General features: G+C 43.5%; 1 protein-coding gene across 4 annotated transcripts in view; it reads left to right on the forward strand.

Moving 5' to 3' along the window:
• Window positions 1-22,250, forward strand: part of ptpn13 (protein tyrosine phosphatase non-receptor type 13) — a 38,657-nt gene that overhangs the window by 15,147 nt on the left and 1,260 nt on the right. Inside the window, exons 8-48 of one of the 4 annotated variants that reach the window (XM_079179390.1) lie at window positions 3,470-3,562; window positions 3,869-3,968; window positions 4,962-5,178; window positions 5,939-6,013; window positions 6,137-6,308; window positions 6,731-6,881; window positions 7,001-7,139; window positions 8,039-8,191; window positions 8,531-8,713; window positions 8,808-8,970; window positions 9,801-10,233; window positions 10,795-10,901; window positions 11,812-11,862; window positions 12,474-12,563; window positions 12,673-12,780; window positions 12,904-13,035; window positions 13,161-13,654; window positions 14,073-14,204; window positions 15,385-15,478; window positions 15,591-15,676; window positions 15,863-16,031; window positions 16,719-16,933; window positions 17,051-17,149; window positions 17,250-17,632; window positions 17,724-17,883; window positions 17,967-18,122; window positions 18,321-18,492; window positions 18,618-18,828; window positions 18,946-19,031; window positions 19,121-19,182; window positions 19,350-19,505; window positions 19,728-19,893; window positions 20,045-20,134; window positions 20,282-20,388; window positions 20,479-20,534; window positions 20,618-20,715; window positions 20,927-21,075; window positions 21,181-21,271; window positions 21,379-21,716; window positions 21,793-22,008; window positions 22,118-22,180. In XM_079179390.1, coding sequence (XP_079035516.1) covers window positions 3,470-3,562; window positions 3,869-3,968; window positions 4,962-5,178; window positions 5,939-6,013; window positions 6,137-6,308; window positions 6,731-6,881; window positions 7,001-7,139; window positions 8,039-8,191; window positions 8,531-8,713; window positions 8,808-8,970; window positions 9,801-10,233; window positions 10,795-10,901; window positions 11,812-11,862; window positions 12,474-12,563; window positions 12,673-12,780; window positions 12,904-13,035; window positions 13,161-13,654; window positions 14,073-14,204; window positions 15,385-15,478; window positions 15,591-15,676; window positions 15,863-16,031; window positions 16,719-16,933; window positions 17,051-17,149; window positions 17,250-17,632; window positions 17,724-17,883; window positions 17,967-18,122; window positions 18,321-18,492; window positions 18,618-18,828; window positions 18,946-19,031; window positions 19,121-19,182; window positions 19,350-19,505; window positions 19,728-19,893; window positions 20,045-20,134; window positions 20,282-20,388; window positions 20,479-20,534; window positions 20,618-20,715; window positions 20,927-21,075; window positions 21,181-21,271; window positions 21,379-21,716; window positions 21,793-22,008; window positions 22,118-22,180 — 6,416 coding nt within the window. The remainder of the gene's footprint in view (window positions 1-3,469; window positions 3,563-3,868; window positions 3,969-4,961; window positions 5,179-5,938; window positions 6,014-6,136; window positions 6,309-6,730; window positions 6,882-7,000; window positions 7,140-8,038; window positions 8,192-8,530; window positions 8,714-8,807; window positions 8,971-9,800; window positions 10,234-10,794; window positions 10,902-11,811; window positions 11,863-12,473; window positions 12,564-12,672; window positions 12,781-12,903; window positions 13,036-13,160; window positions 13,655-14,072; window positions 14,205-15,384; window positions 15,479-15,590; window positions 15,677-15,862; window positions 16,032-16,718; window positions 16,934-17,050; window positions 17,150-17,249; window positions 17,633-17,723; window positions 17,884-17,966; window positions 18,123-18,320; window positions 18,493-18,617; window positions 18,829-18,945; window positions 19,032-19,120; window positions 19,183-19,349; window positions 19,506-19,727; window positions 19,894-20,044; window positions 20,135-20,281; window positions 20,389-20,478; window positions 20,535-20,617; window positions 20,716-20,926; window positions 21,076-21,180; window positions 21,272-21,378; window positions 21,717-21,792; window positions 22,009-22,117; window positions 22,181-22,250) is intronic. The other 3 variants (XM_079179392.1, XM_079179391.1, XM_079179393.1) reach the window with 3 other exon arrangements.

A 22,250-nucleotide genomic window follows, 5' to 3' on the forward strand; every position in this document is an offset into this window, starting at 1 on the left:
ACGTGGCTGTATGGGTCTGCTGGCCATCTGGGGTAGTGGAGGAGCGTGAGGGATGAATGGTTTCATATAATAAACCACTGTCTTCTACCTCTTCTTCTTCTTCTCTCTCCTCCTCCTCCGGCTGGTTTCCCGTACTCCCCGCTCTCCAGCTCCCCCAAACCTCCGGCCTCCCTGCTTTTCTGGCAACTATTTCTAATGCTGACCGAGCCACCGACCAACAGCATTCTTCGCCTCAAGTCCTGCCTTCCTTTCCTTCCCTCCCCTTTTGCTTTTTGCTGATTGTAATCAGAGGCGCTTGGCATTTTCTATTTCATATGACGGTGTGAAGAGAGGAGCAGAGTGTCAGAACAGGAACATTACGAGTAGCCCCCGTCTATTGTCCCGCATTTCATGTGAGACACCATGCCGATGCAAAGGAATGTTAACTCTCATCCAAATTGACTGAGGTCGACTGTGACGACTGAGCCAAAATGTTTTCGTATTCCATCCCAGAGCTATTTCTCTATAGTATGAATGGGGCCTAATTGAGCGCAGACCGTTTGCAGGGCCTTGTGGATCCGTTATTTGGCAGAGACCTCCTTTTTCTTTCTCTTGCTCTTACTCTTTTCTGTTCTTTTCTGCAGGAAAGTGATGGCGCAGCAGTGGTCAGTGCTCTCAGGTTTCCCCCAGTTACACACTGGTTCTCTGCCCGTCCGTGTGTGTGTGTGTGTGTGTGCAAATCACGTTCAACTGAATGTGTATTACATGAACATAACTAAACATTGTGTGTGTGTGCATGCCTGTGTGTGTGTGTGTGTGTGCATGGGCATGTTTATACCTGGTCCCCTATGTCTCACCCCCTCCTTTTGGTGCCACGGTGCTTCTATCGGTGGAAAACGTCCCTTGGCGACCTAGAGGGCGTAATTGAAGTCATGCGTAGCGGATGAGGGAATTCCAAACATTATTGGACTTTTCCAGCACTTGGCGGCGGGTCATGTGGCTTTGGACCGGAGTGGGTCCAGCTCGGACAACAATACAGAACACGTCTGCCTCGGGAGGAAGGGGAGGCGTTCAGCGAAAGCAAACCAAACCACAGCTTTTTTTTTTTTCTTGAAAGTGTTGCGGCTGGAAAAATTATAGCGTTTTTAAGGCGTTTATAAAAAACAAAACTCATTAGCTTTATTTAAGATCTATTTTAATCAACTGCCTAATTTCCTCTTCACATTATGCATAATGTCTAAAACAAGGTTCACAAGCAGAAATGTTATGAATAGACATACTTTCCATTGGGTTGGCTTTTTTTCTACACTATATGCACTTGAAATTTCAGTTTTTCTGTGTTTTTCTTCTGAGTCATGTTAACTTGACTGGGGGAAACTTGAGGCTTTCTGTCAGCTATTATCCATTTTACTCTATGCTTTTAAAGGAAGTGCTGTCTTTCTCTGTGGGACCTCCAGACTTTGAATAAACCTCCCCGTCTGAGTTTGTGTCTCTTCTCAGCTTGAACGGCCCCAAAAGGCCACAGCCTATAGAAGCTGTTTGTGTACTCGTACCGCGCTGAAGTGTCTGTTCTGCAAGGAATCACCGAGAGGGGAAAGAGGAACGGGGATGTGGGAGAGGAAATGAGAGGATAAGGTGGAGGAAGTACAGGGAAGTAAGGAGATAAATTCAGGTTGCATTAACTGTTCCCAGGAAATGATGCTCTTCCCGTTAAGAATGTGTATGACTCCTTACATGGAGAGAAAGACATGATAGAGCTGAGTGAGCATCCTCCTCTTCTTTACTTTCTGTCATTGTCCTTTAGTGAATTTATGTATGCATGCTTGCTACCTACTGTGTACTCCCTTTTAGGTGGGAGAGGAATGTATATATATCCTGGAAAAGAAACAATAGCAATCATTGAGGAGTAGCTCCTAACCCTTATCTAACCGCTCTGCCTCCTCACTCAACATTCACATTATCGTCAAGCTATCGCTGTTCATCTCTCTAATTAGCCGTGACGCTCTTCGTCTCTCTTTCCTCTCGTTGCGTTCAGGTGCAGTGTTTTTTTTTGGGGGGGGGGGGCACATGATGAAGTGTTGATCCCATGTTTATTTGGGATTTCTCTACATATGCTCCGTCACCCTCAGGTTAATTATGATTTACTGACACTCGTGGCTTCACCAGAAGCCTTTGTACACAGATTTAAGTTACTCACAGGAGTTACATTTATGGCTCTTTTGCACTCAATATGCAGCATAATAGGATAGCAATATAATTACCCCGGCACTATATGTTATATGGTAGGCTGGGTACTTGTATTTCTGCTCTGTTTATAACAGGATATTTAATTAAAAGTACAATTTACAACCATGAAAAATGTATTACTTTTAGATTAAAGTAACAGTCAGACTGATTCAAATATAACTTTTTTGCCTTATTGTTTGCGACGTATTGTTTTATGTTTGCCACATCCAGAACACTCACCTTCCTTTACCTGTAGATTATTTTTAACAATAAGTGGGTATCTGTGCACGTATATGTGGCAATGTGGGTGCAAATTGTTAAGTATGGGGATTTTAATTGTTGAAGGTGAATCACTGTAAAAGACACAGAAGACACTGTTTTCTGCTTTAATGCAGATGTTTTCTCGTGACTCACTAACCAGCGGAAGATGGAAATCTATTTTGACCACTCCTCCTTTTCTTTCTGGGTCACAACGCTTTGTACTTCTGGAGCTTATTTAAGGCACGCATCGTCACAAAGAGATGTTTTACTGTGAAACTCTTCTGAACTAAAAATGCCTGAGCAGTGACGAGGGAATGCCATTCGTTCATGCTCAGTCGCTGATACTGTAGAGCAGGACTTTCAAGTTCCCTGCTCTACAGGCAGAGAAACGCATGACACAGTAGATTAGGATCCTGTTTTTAACATTTTTTTTTGTGGTGTTTTCCTGCTTTGCCACGGATCAAGCATTGCTCAGAGAAAAGTAAATCATTGTGGTGAGCTGGTCTGTACTTGCTTTGGTTCAGCCAGTCAAGCAAGACAAAAGATTACGCCCTCAACACAAAAAAAATGCTCCGTGAGCTGACAGGAGGTATGCATGGATGCACTTGTGCAGAAGATGCTTTTCAGTGTCGTTGCATATGCCTTTCATCAGGAGTGTTTACCAACAGCATGACTAATGCCTGCTTTGTGTGTCTCAGTCTACTGGTTCAGGGTTGCCATCAGTCTCAGTAGGATTTGGAGAGGGTCATCAATTGTTGGTACACCTCCTGACTAAGTCCTATAAAAAGTGATTTCCAATTCTTTGTTGCGAAACATAATTTCAATTTAACATTCGTCACAAACAGAAAACAAGTCCATGTAACCATTTCTAAGTTGTCTACCATGTGCATGAAGTTTATGTTTGATCCATATCATCATCCGGCAGATATCCTCTTATGTTGGTGCCTGATTCATATTGTATTGTTTTTTTAAAGATGAATTGATGGTCTTTCTCTTCCCTCAGACCCCGTTCACAACCAACAGAGGTACCACAGTGATTACAGTTCATCCAGTGAAAGCCCCTCAGTGACCTCCTCTGATCTAGACTACAGACAAGGTAAAATATATATAATTAAAGAAAATATAAACATATGTATATTAAAAATACTAGTTACTGTACACATAGGCAGTTTTCCAATGTTACCATGTGGTTTCAGATGTGCTTTTGGTTGTATAATAATTTCAGAGCCGGAGCAGTACTTGACTCAGTATATTTTAGTACCATCATGCAATGGTGGTATTTTGTACACAATTTAAACCCAGAACAACAGACGTCCTGTTCTCCTTTTGTGAGTGTGTCTGTGTGTGTATTTATATTTATACATGTATGTGTACACAGCTAATACTGCAATGTCTCTTCCAGCTAAGAAACCAGGCGAGGTGCGGAGGTTTGGCTCCCAGCTGGCACTTTCCTCTGAACACGATGCCCTGTCGCTGACGAGTCACAACGCACACAGGCACAGGTAACACACACATTTCCATACAGGAGGCAGTTTAACAAACAAGATATTAGTGTTGCGTTTACTCCCTTAAGCAGCCAACCTGAAACTACCAGTTAAATGGACAGTTCACCCCAAAATCAAGGGTTCCGTCTCAGCTACTCAAGATATTTCACTTTGTTGTGAGCAGTTTCATGTCGGAACTATAGTAACTGCTTTGAACACCACAACTCGACGGCCAAAACTAGGCAGTTCACCAAAACTATCTAAATTGATAAATACCACTACAGGTAAGAGGCTAAAAATGTATTTTTGATTTGGGGGGTGAACTGTCCCTTTAATTGATCAATATGGAAATCTACCCCTTAGTGGATGTTGCAGACGCCGGCAGCATCTCGTATCCTATTCATCCTCATTCTGCCTCTCCAATATGAACTCATTTCCCAGCCAGTTTCATTTAGCAAATTCAAGTGTTGAATCGCTGTGTTTGAATTGTACATGAAAAAGAGCAAGAATAAATGTGAATTTTCCCATCTGCCCCACTGCATAGGAGTGTGTATGTCTTGAATCAAATGTGTTTGTATACGTTTGTTCACTCCACAGAACAGGGGAAGCCGCCGTGTTCGGTCCTCTATCTAGCCTCTATCCCCATGCTTCTGTAGTGAGGTCATCTAATGTGACATCCACATTCAGCCATCTCCAGCTCTCTAATCTCTGGCATTACAGAAAAGTGCTGCCTGCTGTTGCTATGCCCGCTAACAGAAAGACCACTGTGTCCCACTGAACAGAGCACTTGTTTTCCCCAAACACTAAAAAGAAGACATAGCAGCTAGTATTTGGTGTCCTTCTGTGTGTCAACACGTTGACTGACATCATGTTGCTATTTTCCTGTTTTTTATTTTACGGAGAAAGCAAAAGAAGAAGTAAATAAAAATCATACGTTAGGCGACAGTCTTGTTTCAGCTTTCTGACAATATCTGCTCCGACACCAACCCTCCTCTTCTCTTCTGCCCGCAGGCTGTATGAGGGGGCAGCGGATGAAGGCCTGGTGGGAGCAGAGCTGCTCCTCCAGAGGCAGGAGGAGGAGGTGCAGCGGCTCCAGGCCCACCTGGCCAACAGGCTGTCCAGGGCCAACCTGTACCCCACCGACGACCCCCTGGCCCCACCTCGCACCTCCATGCTCGATCTTCGAGACCCCCTCTTCGCCTCTTCTGTACCACTTCGCAAACCCAAGGTTTGTGCTCTTTGTGGCGTAACAGACTCCAGGATATGCTTTAAATGATGATCTGTGTTTATTATTTATTATGTCAACCTTGAGTTATTTTCCTTTCCGAACATTAATTTAGTTTACGTGCAAATACTATAGAGCTGTCGACCACACATGACACAGCCGACTCCTGAAATGAGTTAAGACATCATTTCAACAATGGGAACTCCCGACATTCAAGTTCTGACTATCGCTTGAAGCTTGTTTATGTAGCGATATTTGATGGATGTAAGATTTTAACTCTCATGAGCTCATTGGCAACTAGGTTGTTGACGTTGTTGCTCAGTGAATGTTCTTTATATGCAAATTGCCTGAGTGAAAACCATAATTCATGTCAGCCGGTTGGATTCATCCCACCGACTATAACTAAATGTGTACAAATGGTAAACATGGCAACAAATCTGCTGATGTTCGCAAAAACTGTTCATCATCATCACATGATTCATAATTAGTGTAGCTATTAAAAACAAGCTTGAACCTGCAGTGCGAGTCTTTGTGTAGAAAGGAAGTGTTTGGTTGTGTGTGTGTGGGTGTGTGTGTGTGTGTGTCACAGGTGCTTTTGTATCGTAATTCAGCACTGACAAGTGAGCACATTGAACAATCGGATGTCATAATAGCAAAGGGATATATATAAAAAGAAGGTCCAGGGTGAAAATGATCTTTTAACATTTTGTAAATAAATGTTCCCTCAATAACAATTACTTTTGTATCTTGACACCAATGACAGAACTTCCATGGGCCTGAGTTTGTGAAGATGGCCAGTGAGCCCTGTGTTGCCTTATCCGTTCCCTCTTCAATAATGGTGAGGATGTACATTTAATGCCACCTTTTTTAAGCCGATGTATCCCTGATGTTGCCACAGAAACTGCTTTGTATCTCATTTGCAGTCCTCTGATCCTTCCTTTTTTTTCCTTCTGCCCATAAGAAGCGTGGCAAGGTGGAGGAAGTGCAGCGCAAGGTGGGTGTGGTGCTGCTGAATGGCCAAAAGCTGGAGCTGAGCTGTGACATCAAGGCAGTTTGTAAAGACGTTCTTGATATGGTGGTGGCCCACATCGGGCTGGTGGAGCACCATCTCTTCGGCCTAGCATACCTCAGAGGTAATGCATGTCTGTGGTTGGAGTTACACGTATGCATGTTTTTGTCAGGCACACGTAGGGCATCAGCCTTCTATGTGTGGTTATGTAGTTACCATACCGTGGTTGTTAGGTAACCAATGTTTGTTTCGTTACTGATCCACGTTGACCTTATAAAACCTTCTTTCTCTCTTAAGAAAACATTCCAGGAATCTAGTGTTGCTCATGGAAGACCTTTTTGAAATTGCATATTTATTTATTATATTTTCCCCTCCTAAATGCAAAGTATAAAACAGTGAGAGCACATCTCAAGCTTATGAAATGGTGTTTGAGTAGTTTCACAATATTTCCATGTAAATACATTTTCTACCCCCGATGTCTCCGTGAAGATGCAAACTGTTGACATTGCTGATTCATTTCCTCTCAATAATCACACACACACACAGATGATGAGTTCTTCTTCGTTGAGCCTGACGCCAAACTGTCCAAAGTGGCCCCAGACGGATGGAAGGAGGATCCTAAGAAGAAGAAATCCGATGTGTCTTTTAACCTTTTCTTACGCATCAAGTTCTTCATTGATGACGTCAACCTCATACAGTGAGTATATATATTTTGTAAAGTGACCCGAGTTTCATTCTTACAGAACAATGGACCCGTGTGGTAGCATATCATGTTTAACATATCCAAACATGTCTGTATTTTCCTGTGTATAACAGGCACGCTATGACCAAACATCAGTACTACTTGCAGCTGAGGAAGGATATCTTGGAGGAGAGGATGCGCTGTGACACAGAAAATGCCGTGGTGTTGGCTTCACTGGCACTGCAGGCTGAATTCAGTGACTACCAACCTGAGGTACTGAATCTCTTTAACACATATAAGTGTTCTCAGTCAGCTAACAACACTTAAACTACTGGTTTAAACTGAATTTTTTTTAATTGTGTCATCGTCAAATCTAAGTTTTTGTTGTTTTATATATTAGTATTGCTGAATATAGAGCTAAAGATCTATTTCGTAAAATGTTAAACAATCTAAAAATGTACATTGGTCTCATTAACTGCATCACTGGGGACTTTTTTGGCTTTTTCATTTGGACATTTCCAATCATTTTGGTTGTGTTAATGCATTTGGCTTAGGTTTTGGCAAGGGTTCAAGTTGTCTTTCCAAATTTTTCTCGACAGTGCAGCCAAAATACAGACACTCCGGGCCTTAAAGACAAACACGACCCCATTAAAACCCACAATTTGTGATCCCACGGCCATTAAAGCACAACATCATGCTTTCTATCATATCAGGCAATCAATCTAGAGCCCTGGCTTCAAAGTTGTAGTTTTTTTTTAAATTTTCCACCAAATTGAGCCATTTCACATGTTTGCCTTTTGGGGTCAATGCATTCTAAGGTTGTTTCTGCTGTATTATGGAGCACTGCAGTGTTTGATGCAATACAAAACAATGTTGTTGCTGATCATTGACATATCCAAGACTGTGGAAAAAAAAATCCTGTGGCATTATGTCAGCAAACTGGCATTTAAATTATTACAATTCAGAAACTTAATATTTGATAATTATGATCAGGAATGAAGTTGGTTAAAGATTGTACTCTGTGAAAGTGGAAAATAATATTGATATCATTTTACTGCATTTGTTTTAGAAGCAGGCATTTCTGTCCTCGAGGGACATCAGTACAACCTTTTTTTTTTAAACTTCATGAAATGACAAATTGAAAAATAATGCTGTTAATCTCTGTGCCTCAGCTCCACGGGAAGACCTACTTCAGACTGGAGCACTACGTCCCGGTGTCGGTCCTGGATAAAGTGGACCAGACGACCATCAAGGAGGAGCTGCCCAAACTTCACAGCAACTACTACGGAGCATCTGACTCCGATGCAGAGTTTGAGTTTCTCAAGGTCAGCAAAACCAGAGTGAACCAAAATACCTTCAGTTATTGCGACACAAGTGTTTGTGACAAACGCAGTGAACATTTTGTATGCTCAAAATACCAGGTGTTCCAGGAGAAAGTTGTCCGCGGCCAAGGAAGTAATACATTTTGAGTTTGACAGCAAACAAAACTGAACCAAAATGAATAATATCATCACATCGTATGTAGTCAGATAAACATCTGTGCACTCATATTGGATCACTGACCCAATGAAAGACCTTTTTGTCGGCATGAGAAGCTCCAGTACTCCATTTGAATCTGACTCAAAACACGTCCACCCTCTGACTCTCTATTGATTGTCTTAAAGGTGAGCCAGAGGCTGACAGAGTACGGTGTCCACTTCCACCGGGTGCTTCCTGAGAAGCGCTCCCAGACGGGCATCATGCTGGGTGTCTATTCCAAGGGAGTGCTCATCTTTGAGGTGCTTAATGGAAATCGTACGCCGGTGCTAAGGTTCCCCTGGAGGGAGACGAAAAAGATTTCCTTTATAGTATGTATTCGTCTTTATTATCAAAAATAAAACGTATGTATTCTCTCTAGTTGGTCCTGAATTTCACTGAAATGTTCACCTTGTCACCCTGAAGAAAAAGAAGATTTGCCTCCAGAACACATCAGATGAGATTAAGCACCTGTTTCAGACGGACAGCAATAAGACCTGTCAGTATCTGCTGCAGCTCTGCTCTGATCAGCACAAGTTCCACCTACAGATGAAGGCCCGCCAGAGCAACCAGGAGCTTCAAGACCTAGGTAGGAGACAAGTGAGCATCCACACAAGTGCATAGCGGTCACATAACATGGCCTCAGGCCTAGACAGAGGAGAATTGTACATATTATCACTGAGGGGAAGGTTCAGATGTCACAGAAATGCTTTCACACATTAGGCCCAAAAGTGTCGCATCATGTCCAAGAAAAGGGCAAACCTCCTGATGATGTCGACGCTGAACTACACTGTTTTTAGCCGCAGTTGCATGTGTCAGCCATCCCACATAGGCTCCCCAGATAATAGCTGGTGCCCGCTCATTTCCTTCATTTTGTTTCAATGACTTCACATACAAGTAGTTATTCTACCTGAATAAGCTCCGCTTTGTCATTACTCATGTCCGTCATCTAACCTGTCTGTGTAAAAGTCTATTGTATCTCTTGTTTATCTATTTTTTTAATCTATTTTAATTGTGCAATAAGTGAAGCAAACGTGGGCACATTTTTTTTTACAGTTGATTTATCTTTTTCATGGTACCTTGGTTCGTTAGATTAGTTTCACTTGGCTGAACATCAGAACAGCTTTGCCTTCATCACACTCCAATACTCCCACCAGATTGTAGACATAAAGTCATAACTAAGTTAATAAGTTGACCGCCAAGAAGACTGACCATTCCATTAGTTCTGATGATTAAGATGGAGAACTCCAGAGAAAATAGATAAAGGTGCCGAGGACAGTACCTGCTTTTTCTGTCCTGACAATAATTACTTCAGACTGCTGAGTAGACGACACAGATCAACACTTTAGCTTGTTGGGATTTCACTGCTTTATCTTTTTCCGATTCTTTTCTGTTTTGCATGTCTTTTCTGGTAACCAGAGAACAGCCCCTTGAGCAGTTTGCAGTATTCCCTTGACCCTCGGAGTGGAGACGCAGTGGGGAGGACGGTGAGCTCGGGCAGCCTGGCCCCCAGCTTATCGACGCGCTCCAACCCAGACCACCTCAAGAGGATCTCCTACTCAGAGGTGGCCCTCCACAAGGCACCGTCTGGCCCGATTTTGGTCCAAGATGAGCTTCACTTTCCGGGTTTCAATCCAGTGGCCTCAACCACTTCCAATCCGCGGATAATGAGCCGCTCCCACCACAACCTCGGCCAGATGCCAGAGTCTCCAGAGCTCCGGCCGGCAGAGTCATATCGTGGACAGCCGCACATCAGGATGAGTCAGGCACCACCCGGCCCAGTGGCCCCTCACTTCCAGCAACACCAGCGAGCCAGCTCAGACACAGACTCCCTCCTGCACCAACAGGACAAGTGAGTTGAAATACGTGAAATGTTAAGCAAAAGCCTAAACACACTAGTATGTGAGAGAGAGTAGTTCAGAATAAAATCATAGTGGATGTTGTAAATGCTGACATTGTTTCCTTGGTATTTCATTACTTTACCATTCATCAAACTTCGCGGGAACTAGAATATGTAAAGTCTACCGTGCCAGAGCCTCCAAGCTCACTTCAGCACAGGCTAAGGTTTCTAAGTGAGGACTTGTTACTGGGATTAAAGCTCTGCCTAACACCACAGAGACACAGACAGCTCTACCTCGAGCCTCTAATTAAACCTCTAGGGGTCTGTGTGTGTGTGTGTGTTTGTGTGTGTGTGTGTGTGCGCACATGCACCCTTGTGTCTGTGAGATTGATCTTACCAGTGTGTGTTCCTATTATAAATCAGGAACAACCCTGTTTTTCCTGTCAGTTGCTCCCTCTCGTGTCGGTTTTACAGATGACATTACACAGTTGTTGTTTTTTTTTAAACTCCTTTTCGTTCTCATGATGCCTCCTCGGGCTAAATTATTGACCACTTACCCTCTCTCCTCCTCAGATCTTTTGGCTCGGTGACCCACAGCAGCCCAACCTGGAGTCTCAATATGTCCAAAAAAGACTCTGACTCTTCTTCCGCGGAGGAGACTGGCCAAGCATATGTAGTCGGTAAGGATCTGAAATGTACATCTGTGCTTGTATAAATCAATGTCATCTTAATTGTGGTGGAGACTCTCCACACTCTCTGTGATTAATCTGATAATTCATCACAATGATTAATATCTTTCACCAGCAGTTAAGATAGTCGTTCTGTGCGGCTCCAGCTCTCTTCCATGAGTATAATAAAATAATTCAGGGGACATCAAATGCCACATACACCTTCTATATGGGGCCTTTTTTAAGATCAATCTCATGAACTTTGGGAAAGCAAGTAATTATGACGAACGTGTATTCTGAAGGCGAGCAGTTAGATCTAAAACCAAACTGCAGTGTGTGATTTGAGGTCTGGCTCCACTGTGGCAAGTCAACAGTAAGAAGGAAAAACAGGCGGCACAGTTCGCATTCAATACTTTGCATGTTTGGTATAGTGTTACCTGCTGTGCAGTAGCTGAGTTCCCACATAGGAAACATTGAATTATTATAGTGTTAAAAATCCCTTTTAGTTTACTGGCTTCACTGCTCATCATCTATATTAGAAACCAGTTAATCTAGTTTCCCTGGTAAGACTGTTTCAGTCTGCCTGTTCCAGCACAAAGGCAGAATATATTTAAATGATTCCTCATTGAATTACAGCAGCAGACTGACAACAAGATATCTGCAACAGATGCTCTATTTTAGACACTTTTTTTGTTTTTGTTTACTTCACATAATATGATATTCTCATGAAATGGTCTGATCATGCAGGGGGGGCTTCTGCATGTGTTGATTATTAATTGATGACAATACATGTTTTTGTGAATATTTCCTATATTATTGTCTGTAAGTGGGCAGAGAGGCAGACGAGACAAGTTTACGTTGTTCTGTATAATGTACAAACCCAAAGCCCAGCCTTGCTGATCTCTTGTGTTTCTGTTCCCAGGTGTCAGTATGCACAGTTCCCCTGGGCCTTCAACCCCAGCCTCTATTAACGGTATGTTTCAAAATATCCTTCCCTTCCCCCGGATACATAGACACTGGATGTCCACGCTTTGTATACTTTATAATCTCAAAATGCAGAAAACATCCGACTGCTCTCTACCGTCACTCATTTTGTAACGTTGTTAATCCCCCCTTTTCAATCTGGTGAACCATATGTGGATCATGGCACAGCCAAGTACGGATATACAAAAAAAAAAAAAAAAAAAAACTTGTGTTCTAAATCACAATTATATAATGCAGAATTGAGTCTCGGTCCTCTCAGTGCCTCCTGCCTGTGGAACTGGCCCCGGTCCCACCACTTAATAGCTTCATGCTTGGCACTGAACTCGTGACCTTCCCTTTCATCCTAGCTTAACCCGCCTTTTCAGGCCCATTAGCCAGCAGTGCTAAAGTAGTTGTCCTTCAGTAACACTGTACGCCTGCCTGAGCTGATTAATATTTGCAGTGTAGATGTACTAATCCTCTCAGAATGGCCTGCTGTATACCCCCTGTTAAATTAATGTACCGGAACTACGATGATATCAATCAGAAATAACGGCGCTAATGTATTAACTGTATTTTCTGGTAATTATAACAAATGCCATTTGTCCTTGTGCCGCACAGATTCACTCAAGAAGAAGCTCATTGCCTTACCGTCTCTAGAGAGAGAGATCACAACTGTAAACCTGAAGAAAGATGTGAAATATGGCCTGGGTAAGGGTCCATATGCATCCTCCTGAAATAACAACGCAAGTATTCCTGAGATGTTTTGTGTTTGATTGTGTGTTTATGTGTTTATGTCTTGTTTGTGTGTGTTCTCTAGGGTTCCAGGTTGTTGGAGGGGAGAACTCTGGTCGGATGGACCTTGGCACCATCATTAGCTCCATTACTCCTGGGGGTCCTGCTGACGTCAACGGCTGCCTCAAACCTGGTAGGCCGGTGTTTTGCTCCGCTCTTCCTCTCATTTGGCAAGATAATGATGTTTGTTTTGGTGTCCGCTGTGATGATAGTCAGCAGTGCTAGCACGTGTGTCACGGTTGTAATGTTGATGCAGGTGACCGGCTGATCTCAGTGAATGATGTGAACCTAGAAGGGCTCTCTCACGCCACCGCGATTGACATCCTCCAAAATGCTCCTGATGATGTCGCTCTGGTGGTGTTGCAGCCCAAAGAAAGCCTCTACAAAGGTAAAACGATCATTTTTTGTTTTGGTCACATCTCATTGTCGTCATGTACGGAGTGCAGTACCAGTGTTTTCTCTTTCGTCCACGCTTGCAGACTGTTTGTCTTCCTTTTTTTTTTTTTTGGACAGAATCTTCTCCAGGCTATGTTCCCTATCAAGCCAAGTCTGCATTAAAGGCACTAAACTCTGGCCAGAGACCAGAACTAGACTTTGAGACCTCGACAGAGGAGCAGGTGGGAGCAGGAAGCCCCAGCCCTCCTCTCCACGGCGCCGGCACGCCGCCATCCACCTCCTCCCTAGTCCACCAGCACTCCAGCCTCAGTTCTCAGGACTCCAGGACGAGCAGCGTTGCTAAAATCAGCCCACCCCCTGCTAATGGAGTCCACCAGTGCCTAGAAAGAGCTACAGCCACTGCCACAGCTGTAACCGTCGCAACCGTTGCCCAACATCACAGACCAGAACCTAGCATGGGTTTGGATCCTGCGCCACCGGCTCTGCCGCCCAAAACCAGAAAAGCTAAAGTGTCAGAAGCTCCCAAAGTTTCCGAGCACTCTGACTGGGGCGATTCAGACATGGATGAGGAGACTTATTCCAGTAGTCAAGATAAACTCAAAGTGAAAAAGGTGCGGCCTTTGTGTTTATGAATTCATTGGTTTTATACATCGTCCCACAGAGTAGTTGTCTACTCAAGAGATCTATGAATCAAAACTCACAAAAGGTTGTTTTTTTTTTTTATCTTCGTGGAGCAAATATAAATCAACTTTTCTTAAAGGAACAGGATAAGTTCTTCCACAAACAAGCATCACGCTTTACCTTTTCAGATGCTTGGAACAACAAACCTGTTGTGTATATATAACCTTTGCCTACCATTACATATACAATGTCAATGCAAGGCACTTTGTTACCTGTTCACTGCATGTCATTCCCTGAATGTAATGTCTGCTCAGTTCAGCTTCCTCACTCTGCCTTGATCCCCTTTTTTTCTCTCTGCATGTTCCAGCTTGTGATAATTCAACTTAATACACTGTTCTCTGTTTGCAGGAATACATCATGGAAAATGTAAATGCTAATGCCCCAGGGGTCAATAGTCTCTGTCCAGGAGAACTATTTGACGTTGAGCTGTCTAAAAAAGACAGCAGCCTGGGCATAAGTGTCACGGTACTGTTCGGCAAGGTTTTCACCCTCTCTTATCGTTTTGCCCCTTTCCCTCTCATCCTGTTGTCTCTCTGTGTTTACATGTTTTGCTTGGTGGGGTCTGCTTTCTTAACGCTGGATGTTGTCGGCTCTGGAAGCTCCTGTGGAAATGTTGTCCACCTAATTCTTTTTGCATGCGGTCTTCTTTTTTTTGATCAATAAGGATTTTCTTTTTTTTTTTAATAAAGTCACTCAGTATCTTCACAGTAAGGACCATGAACATTTTAAACAGGACTGGTTAGTGAGCTCTCTTTTGGCTTCCTACACGTTTGTTGCTGCTGCTTTTATTGATTGACGATAACACTCGATAACAAATCACGTGATTTGTGTGTCATCTGACCAGGGTTGCTGTAATAACTGAGTGAGTGTGTGTGTATGAAATTAACCACGAGATTCACCTCAACAATAAACCCATCATCAAGACTATCATTCATAACCAAGTGGACACGGAATAGAACTTTACATTGTCGTTGGTTATTAGGATTTAACATCTCAATAATTTTGTCAATAACATCACAGTGGAGGATTTTTTTCATTTTTAAACTAATTCATAATTGTGATACGATAAAGGCTTTGTCTAACTTCATTTATTAAGTGGACATTACATTATTATTCTGTAGGCTGTGCTTTGCTGTGGCACTTTGGGAAAGTAATGTCATTCCAAAGTTATTCCAAGAACGAACTATTGAAGAATGAAGAAATGGAAAACCGACGTCACTTCTGTCTGACACGTGAATGATACAAACTCGGGACAGTCAGCTGATGGCATTTCTAAACAAATGGCCAAACCTGCTCGACTTAAATCTAAGCCAGTTATTTTGTGTGATGTTCACACGGGCATCAACAAACACTGATCTCTGGTCAGGTCCACAAACAACACAATCAGTGTTAGCAAACTACAGAATTAAAAGCAGGGAAACTTTGGTCCTGAAAGTTTTTGCCAAATGTACTTCTCTTGTGTGATATGTTCACGAAGTTATCGTCTTCATACAACGTACAAAACATATTTATGAACCCACAGTAAAGACAAAGCATTTATCATTTTAGCAATAACACCTAAAATGAAAAAGAACCTCCACCCTCCCATCACCCCCCAAAATACATAATTACCTATTTTCTCTTTGGCTGATTAGACTTAAGAGGTGTGTTCCTTTGTTAGGGAGGAGTCAACACGACTGTTCGACACGGAGGCATCTACGTCAAAGCCGTCATACCGAAAGGAGCTGCTGAGCTCGACGGAAGGATACAGAAAGGTGACGGCCTAAATGCCGAAGTTGCAAATGATGACGCAGAATAGAATAATGAACTGAAGTATTGGAGCAAACAAGTGTGTGTTTTTATCTATTTGGACTCTCTTGTGCTCAGGTGACCGTGTGGTGGCTGTCAATGGAAATAGTCTGGAGGGAGCCACTCATCAGCAAGCAGTAGAAGCTCTCCGAGATACTGGGCAGGTGAGGGATGATTAATTACTGATAACACTCTAAGTACATTAGTACAATTTTGGGTCTTTGGCTCAAGGACACATCGACATGCGTCTAGCGGAGCCGGGGGTTGAACCGCCGACCCTCTGATTGAAGGACGGCCCTGCTCTCCACTTAGCCACAGTCGCTCCCCAAGTAAATCACTTTCTCCCTCAGATGGTGCACTTGTTGCTGGAGAAGGGTCACCCGCCTGCAGACAGTGTCCATGCTCCCCTCACGCCTCAGTGCACGCGAACAACTGCAGCCGGCGGCCGAGACCAGACCAAAAACAAAGAGCAGCCACTCGAGGTCAAAGAAAAACCAGAGTACAGCTTTGTTACACGAGGTGAGGCGACAAGCAGGGTGATTGAGTAACCAAGATTAACCCGTTTTAATACACCTTAATGTGTCAATTAATCTTCTTCGTCGGCTGGGCACCTGTTGTCAGATCAATGGATGTTTTGTATTTTTATTTTGGTTGCAAAATAGTGTTCCCTTATACCGTAAGCCTATACTGCCATGCATACATGTTCAGGAGTCCACGGGGATGGTAATGAACGTAAGTAGGAAACACTTTGACCATTTAGCTCATATATACTTTAACAGTATTACACTAAGAAACTTTGCTCTCTTTAAACAAAGTAAGTTGGTAATCTCATCTGACAGAAAATAAACATGTGTGTTTGGTTTGGACATAGAAGACCATTATATTGCTTTCCTAGAATTAAATGTGCTGCGTCACATCAATCTGTTTCTGAATTTGTAGTTTAGTGTTCGCCACAGATAGTGTTTCCTTGTGGATTAGTAACACAAGTGTAAATGAGGTACCATTAATACTGTGATTTTGAAAGATACCCACTTGATTTGTGTAACTCAGACTGCTGTGTGTGTATTTCATTTCAAATTACTTCGTCCCTCCACCGTCTATACATTCCTATCCTGTGCAGGGTCAGAGGGGCTTTTGTCAGCCAAGAGATCGAGCACACCCCGGTCACAACAAATAAATAGAAGCTGCATGTCTTCGTTCCCACAGATAACGTGTTTGACGTGTGCCTGCTGAAGAACACATCAGGTCTGGGCTTCAGTTTCAGTCGCGAGGAGAACATCCCCGACGAACCCCCCGGCTCCAGCATGGTGAGGGTTAAAAAGCTGTTTCCTGGCCAACCAGCTGCAGAGAGCGGTCGCATCAAGGTGGGCGACGTCATCATGCGGGTCAATCAGACCCCCCTCAAAGGACTCTCGCAACATGTAAGTAGGATATCTCTGCAGTCGCTGCGGCCACAGGTTCTTATAAATGGTATAAAAAAAATGTAATACCACAATTTATTTGGATCTGGTCTGGTCTGTCCTCATTCCTTCACATAGGAGGTGATATCAGCCTTGCGAGGAACAGGACAGGAGGTGACTCTGCTCCTGTGTAGACCTGAATATCATGTCCTACCTGAAATGGACACTTCAGCTTTGGTGAGTCAGTAAATACAGCTCCTTTTTTGTCTTCCAACTGCGGTGTGGACATTTCAAGTACCAGTAACTGGTGACTCAATTTAAACTGATTTCTTCCCAGACGCCCATGCAATCCCCCCGAAAGGAGCTGGTGACCCAGGCAGAGTCCAGCCTGAGCTTCGGCAGGGCAAAATCTCCTCCGGGTTCTCAAGGCAAGAGGAGTCAGGGCCTCGTGGAGGACGCCCTGGAGAGGCTGCTGGTCAAAACCCCCGGCCGACACAACAGCTACAGCGACAGCACTGACGGGGATGAGGAGGTGGAGGAAGCCTTCAGCACCATCCCCGCGGACCACAGCAGGCAAACCTGGGAGCGGAGTGTCTACCACACCCCCAGCAGCAACCTGGAGCTGGGACGCTACGACAGCACTGGTCAACTGGACGACACCATCAACTCAGGCTTCTACTCCCCAAACCTGTCGATGGCGAGTTCGGACCTCAGCAAGAGGTACTTGAAGAATTGTTTAAATAATGGTCATATCGTCCGCATTCATTGTATTCTCTGATATTTCATAATTGTGTCTTTGTTGTCTGTGCAGGTGTCCTCCATCCCCCGTGACGGCGAATCTGGAGCCGTCCCCCCTGCATATGGTGTCCTCCCTCACTGCCCCAAGCCCAGATCCCCTTCCTCCTCCACTGCCTCTGCCGTTAAACCTCACCATGTCCGGCAATGGACAGGACATGGAGGACTTTGGCCCGGTAAGGAGTGCGGAAAGAAAAATGTGGATCTACATTTTTAAAATGTCTAAATTTCTCTAATTGAGATGCATCTCTGTTGTTAGGAGGTAGAGCTAAAGGTCTCCTTGGTGAAGTCAGACAAGGGCAGCCTGGGCTTCACCCTCACTAAAGGTAATGATCATGGATGTTACATCCATGACATCGTCCAGGATCCAGCCAAAGGAGACGGAACTCTGAGGCCCGGGGACCGGATGATTACGGTACAAATTCATCCTTATTCCCTTAATCTGGTCACAGCCGACAGTATGTTTCAGCCTGTGTTGTTGGTGCATAAAAGTAAACGAAAGACTGTGGTTTCAAACAAAAAAAGTGTCTCCAGCAAACAAGCCTATCTCCCAAATTGTCGAACGATTCCTTTTAAATCCATAAAGTATGAGTCGTTTGTTTTCTATCTCCAGGTGAACAACACAGATGTGAGCAATATGGGCCACACCGAGGTGGTCAATCTTGTGCGCGCGGCCCCTCGTGTGGTTGACTTGGTGGTAGGGAGGATCCTGGAGGCTCCCAAGCCCCCCATAGAAGCCCACCTGCTGCCTGACATTGGCTTCAAGGGCAGTCAAGAGCCACTGGGTAAGAAACGGCCCTCATAACATCAAAAAACATGTCCGGCACTTTTCATTGGTTCCCAGAAGCTGCATCCAAAATAAGTACTTCAAGTCCAGTGTTGATTGTTTCACATCTTGTTCTGTCGCCAGGTTTGGTACTGGATGGTGGCTGTGACAGTGTATATGATGTCTTGTTTGTGAAAGACATTGTTCCCGGTTCAATGGCCTTTGATGAGGGCAGCCTGAGACCACTTGATCTGATCCACTACATCAACGGGGCTCCCACGCAGTACTTGACTCTCAGTGAGAGCACCAGACTGATGGACCTGTCCCTCGACGACCTCACACTCAAAGCCACGAGGTAGTCTAGAAAACAATGACGTGTGTAGCCTGTGTGGAATTTTTCATGCAGAGTCTGTAAGTTATTGATCTGAATGGCATTACAAAAAGTTATTTCATCCATTTTCTTTCCTCAAAGGGATGGACAGCCTGTTTCTACCGGGCAGAAAAGTGTCTCCTTTCTGAACAACAATGTTAGCCCCAAGGTTTCCTCCAGCATGAATGGTATGTTTCAGAGCTGTAAAAAAAACGAAAACAAATGCTGAGTGTGTCTGTTATTTTGCATATAATTGCAACTTTGCTTTCTGTTTAAGGGTTTCTTAAAGGAGAAGATCTAAGAGATACAGAGAGCCTAGCAGCACTTTGTCCTTTAGAGGTAAGTTTAGAAATACATTATTGTGCTTTGTATCTGAATTAAGAGACAATTCTTATCACAGTAATGTTGTGAATAGTCTTGATTTTTACCATCAAGCTTTGTTTTAATAGCGACTTCACTACCAAACAGTTATAGTATGATTGCACATGTATTCGTTGAATATGCAGGAGGAGATCATACATCTGGATCTGGAGAAGCTGCAGTCAGGAGGTCTGGGTTTCTCTGTGATTGGAGGGGAAAGGGGGATCTTTGTCAAGTCCATCACACCGGGAGGAATAGCAGAGTCCTCGGGCAAACTGCAAGTGGGAGACAGGCTGCTGAAAGTGAGTTCTATTTGACATCTGCTGCTCAGAATGTAAGGTCGTATTGATTAACGTAGTTCTATTAAACAAGATTGAATGCATATTGTTCATTTACTGTTTAACTTTCCGCCAAATGCATTTGACAGCTGACCTCTGCCCACAAATAACAAATACTGCAAAACGTTTAATCTGCTGAACATAGTTTTTCTTCGTGTATCAAAGATTGTGATTTTTTTTTTGCAGGTGAATGAGGAACTAATGACAGGTGTGTCCCACACCAAAGCTGTCACCACCATCCGTAAAGCTAAGGGCCTGGTGCATCTTATAGTGTCCAGACCGCCAGACCAGAACCCAAGCACATACCTGGCCTATCTGCCCATCAACTCTGACAAGTGCAATGGAAACACAGGTACAAGCAGAGACGCAAAACATGGAATCTCTACGTATGATTCAGTCTCTTAAATAATTGACGAAGATGTAATTCTATTGTATTTAAAATAAAATAGACACTAGTGTCATTTTTAATAATCTCTGTAAACTCTCCTTCATGTTGCTTTCAGATCTGAGTGAGGACGATGGAGCAAAGACGAAGCTGTTTACTCTCCATGATGAGCTGAAAGCTGGCGGCGGTCCTCCCATACCACCAATAGGTAACAACATACGGGCTACAAAGGGGACTGAACATCTCTATAGAACCATGTTGAATGTTGTTAGATTTGAACAAAATAAATGAACTTGTATATCAAATAATAAAATTGTGAACTTCACAAACTCGACTTCATTCTCTTGTTTCAAAGACTATGAAGATGATCCACTAGGACACAGAAGAGAGACGGAGCACAGCGCAGAGCTTTCAGAGGACACAGACTGTGATGGCTCTTCTTTACCGGAAGACTCCCCCGAGGTACAAATCTAATCCATCTAACTTGATGAAACATCGAAGCTATATGCAACTTCAGTTTGTTATATATGTTCTTTAATTCTTTCAAAATAGAGTTCCAGGAAAGTGGAATGGCAAGAGGAGAACGTTGACGATCCGAGGAATGAAAAGTAAGATTTAGCTTTTAGGGTTTGCACTTGGGACTGTGAATATATTAATAAACATCTCACTGGTTATGTTTTTGAATCAACAGCTATCTGCAAATGGGTGCTGGACAGCCAGAGGAAGATGAAATCACATGGGGAAGTGATGACCTGCCAATTGAGAACATGAACTCCAAATCAAGAGATAGTAAGAGCGACTTTGGATTTGAAATTTGAGTCTAAGATGTGAGTTAAAGTTACAGGTGATATGGCAATTTCTAGTTGGGGTTATCAGAATGGAGTCTATAATAAAGAGGAACTAATTTCAGATTTGTCTTCGCTGACAAAAATCTGCCATTAGTTTTGTAATTTTGAATTATGTTCCTAATTCTGCTTCAACTGTTTCTGCCCTCCTCCAGACGGGCCAATCATCACAGAGGATGAGCTGACCTCTTTGCCCCTCGTCAAAGTGGTCCCTGATGGCCAGTACACAGGACAGAAGCTCAACACTGTGGTCCGCATGATGAGGGGGCTCCTGGAGCAGAAGGTCCCGCTGCAGGAGTTTGATGTAAGAATCTACTTTGAATTTCAATGCATGTGAATTAATTGCAATTCATTCGATTCTTTTTTTTTTTTTTTTATGAACATCTTTTTCTGCTTTCCTTCCTGGCAGAATCTTCAGAATCTCCAGCCGCTGGACGACTGTTTGATCGGTCAGACGAAGGAGAACAAGAAGAAGAACCGCTACAAGAACATTGTTCCTTGTAAGAAAAGTCACAAATGTGTTTTTTTTTTCGCCTTTTCGATCAATTTAGACACTTACAATGTTGGACATAATTTGACTTTTGATTTTTTTACAAATCTCTTTTAGTCGACGCAACTCGAGTTGTGCTGGGCAAAGACGGGGGCTACATCAATGCCAACTTCATCAATATGTCCGTAAAGGATGAGAACTATATGTACATCGCATGTCAGGGTCCCTTACCCACAACTCTGGGGGACTTTTGGCAAATGGTCTGGGAGCAGAAGTCTAATGTGATCGCCATGATGACCCAGGAAGTAGAGGGAGGGAAGGTGAAATGTCAGCGGTACTGGCCCGACACGCCGCGGACCGCAGAGATGGTGGACGACAGGTTGCAGATCACGCTGATCAAGGACCAATTTCTCGACAACTTTGTCATCCGACTCATCGAGGTCAAAGATGTTCAGGTTGGTTTGTATACCAATTGAAAACGTTCCTACACTGTGAAGAGACACGTTAACTTGAGAGTTTCTCCTCCCTCAGACCAATGAAATACAGCGTGTAACTCACCTTAACTACACGGGATGGCCGGACCACGGGACGCCCTCACAACCCGAGCAGCTGCTCACGTTTATCTCCTACATGAGGCACGTCCATCGATCGGGGCCAATAGTCTCACACTGCAGTGCGGGCATCGGTCGATCGGGAACCCTCATCTGTATAGACGTGGTTCTGGGTCTCATCAGTAAAGATGCAGACGTAAGCAGACGATCTTTATCTTGTTTAAGAGGAAGCTTCTGTTTTTTTTTTTTTTAATTGTCTCTTCTGTGTTCAGCATGATCCCAATCCAATAAATGCTTTCTTGTAGTTTGATCTTTCAGATGTGGTACGGAACATGAGACTTCAGAGACAGGGAATGATCCAGACAGAGGTGAGTTTTAATGTTTGATTCAAGTATCAAGTAGCTTAATTCTTACATGTTCTGATTCGATATCTCGTTG

The sequence above is a fragment of the Pholis gunnellus genome, assembly GCF_910591455.1.
Source record: "Pholis gunnellus genome assembly, chromosome: 18".
NCBI lineage: Eukaryota > Metazoa > Chordata > Actinopteri > Perciformes > Pholidae > Pholis > Pholis gunnellus.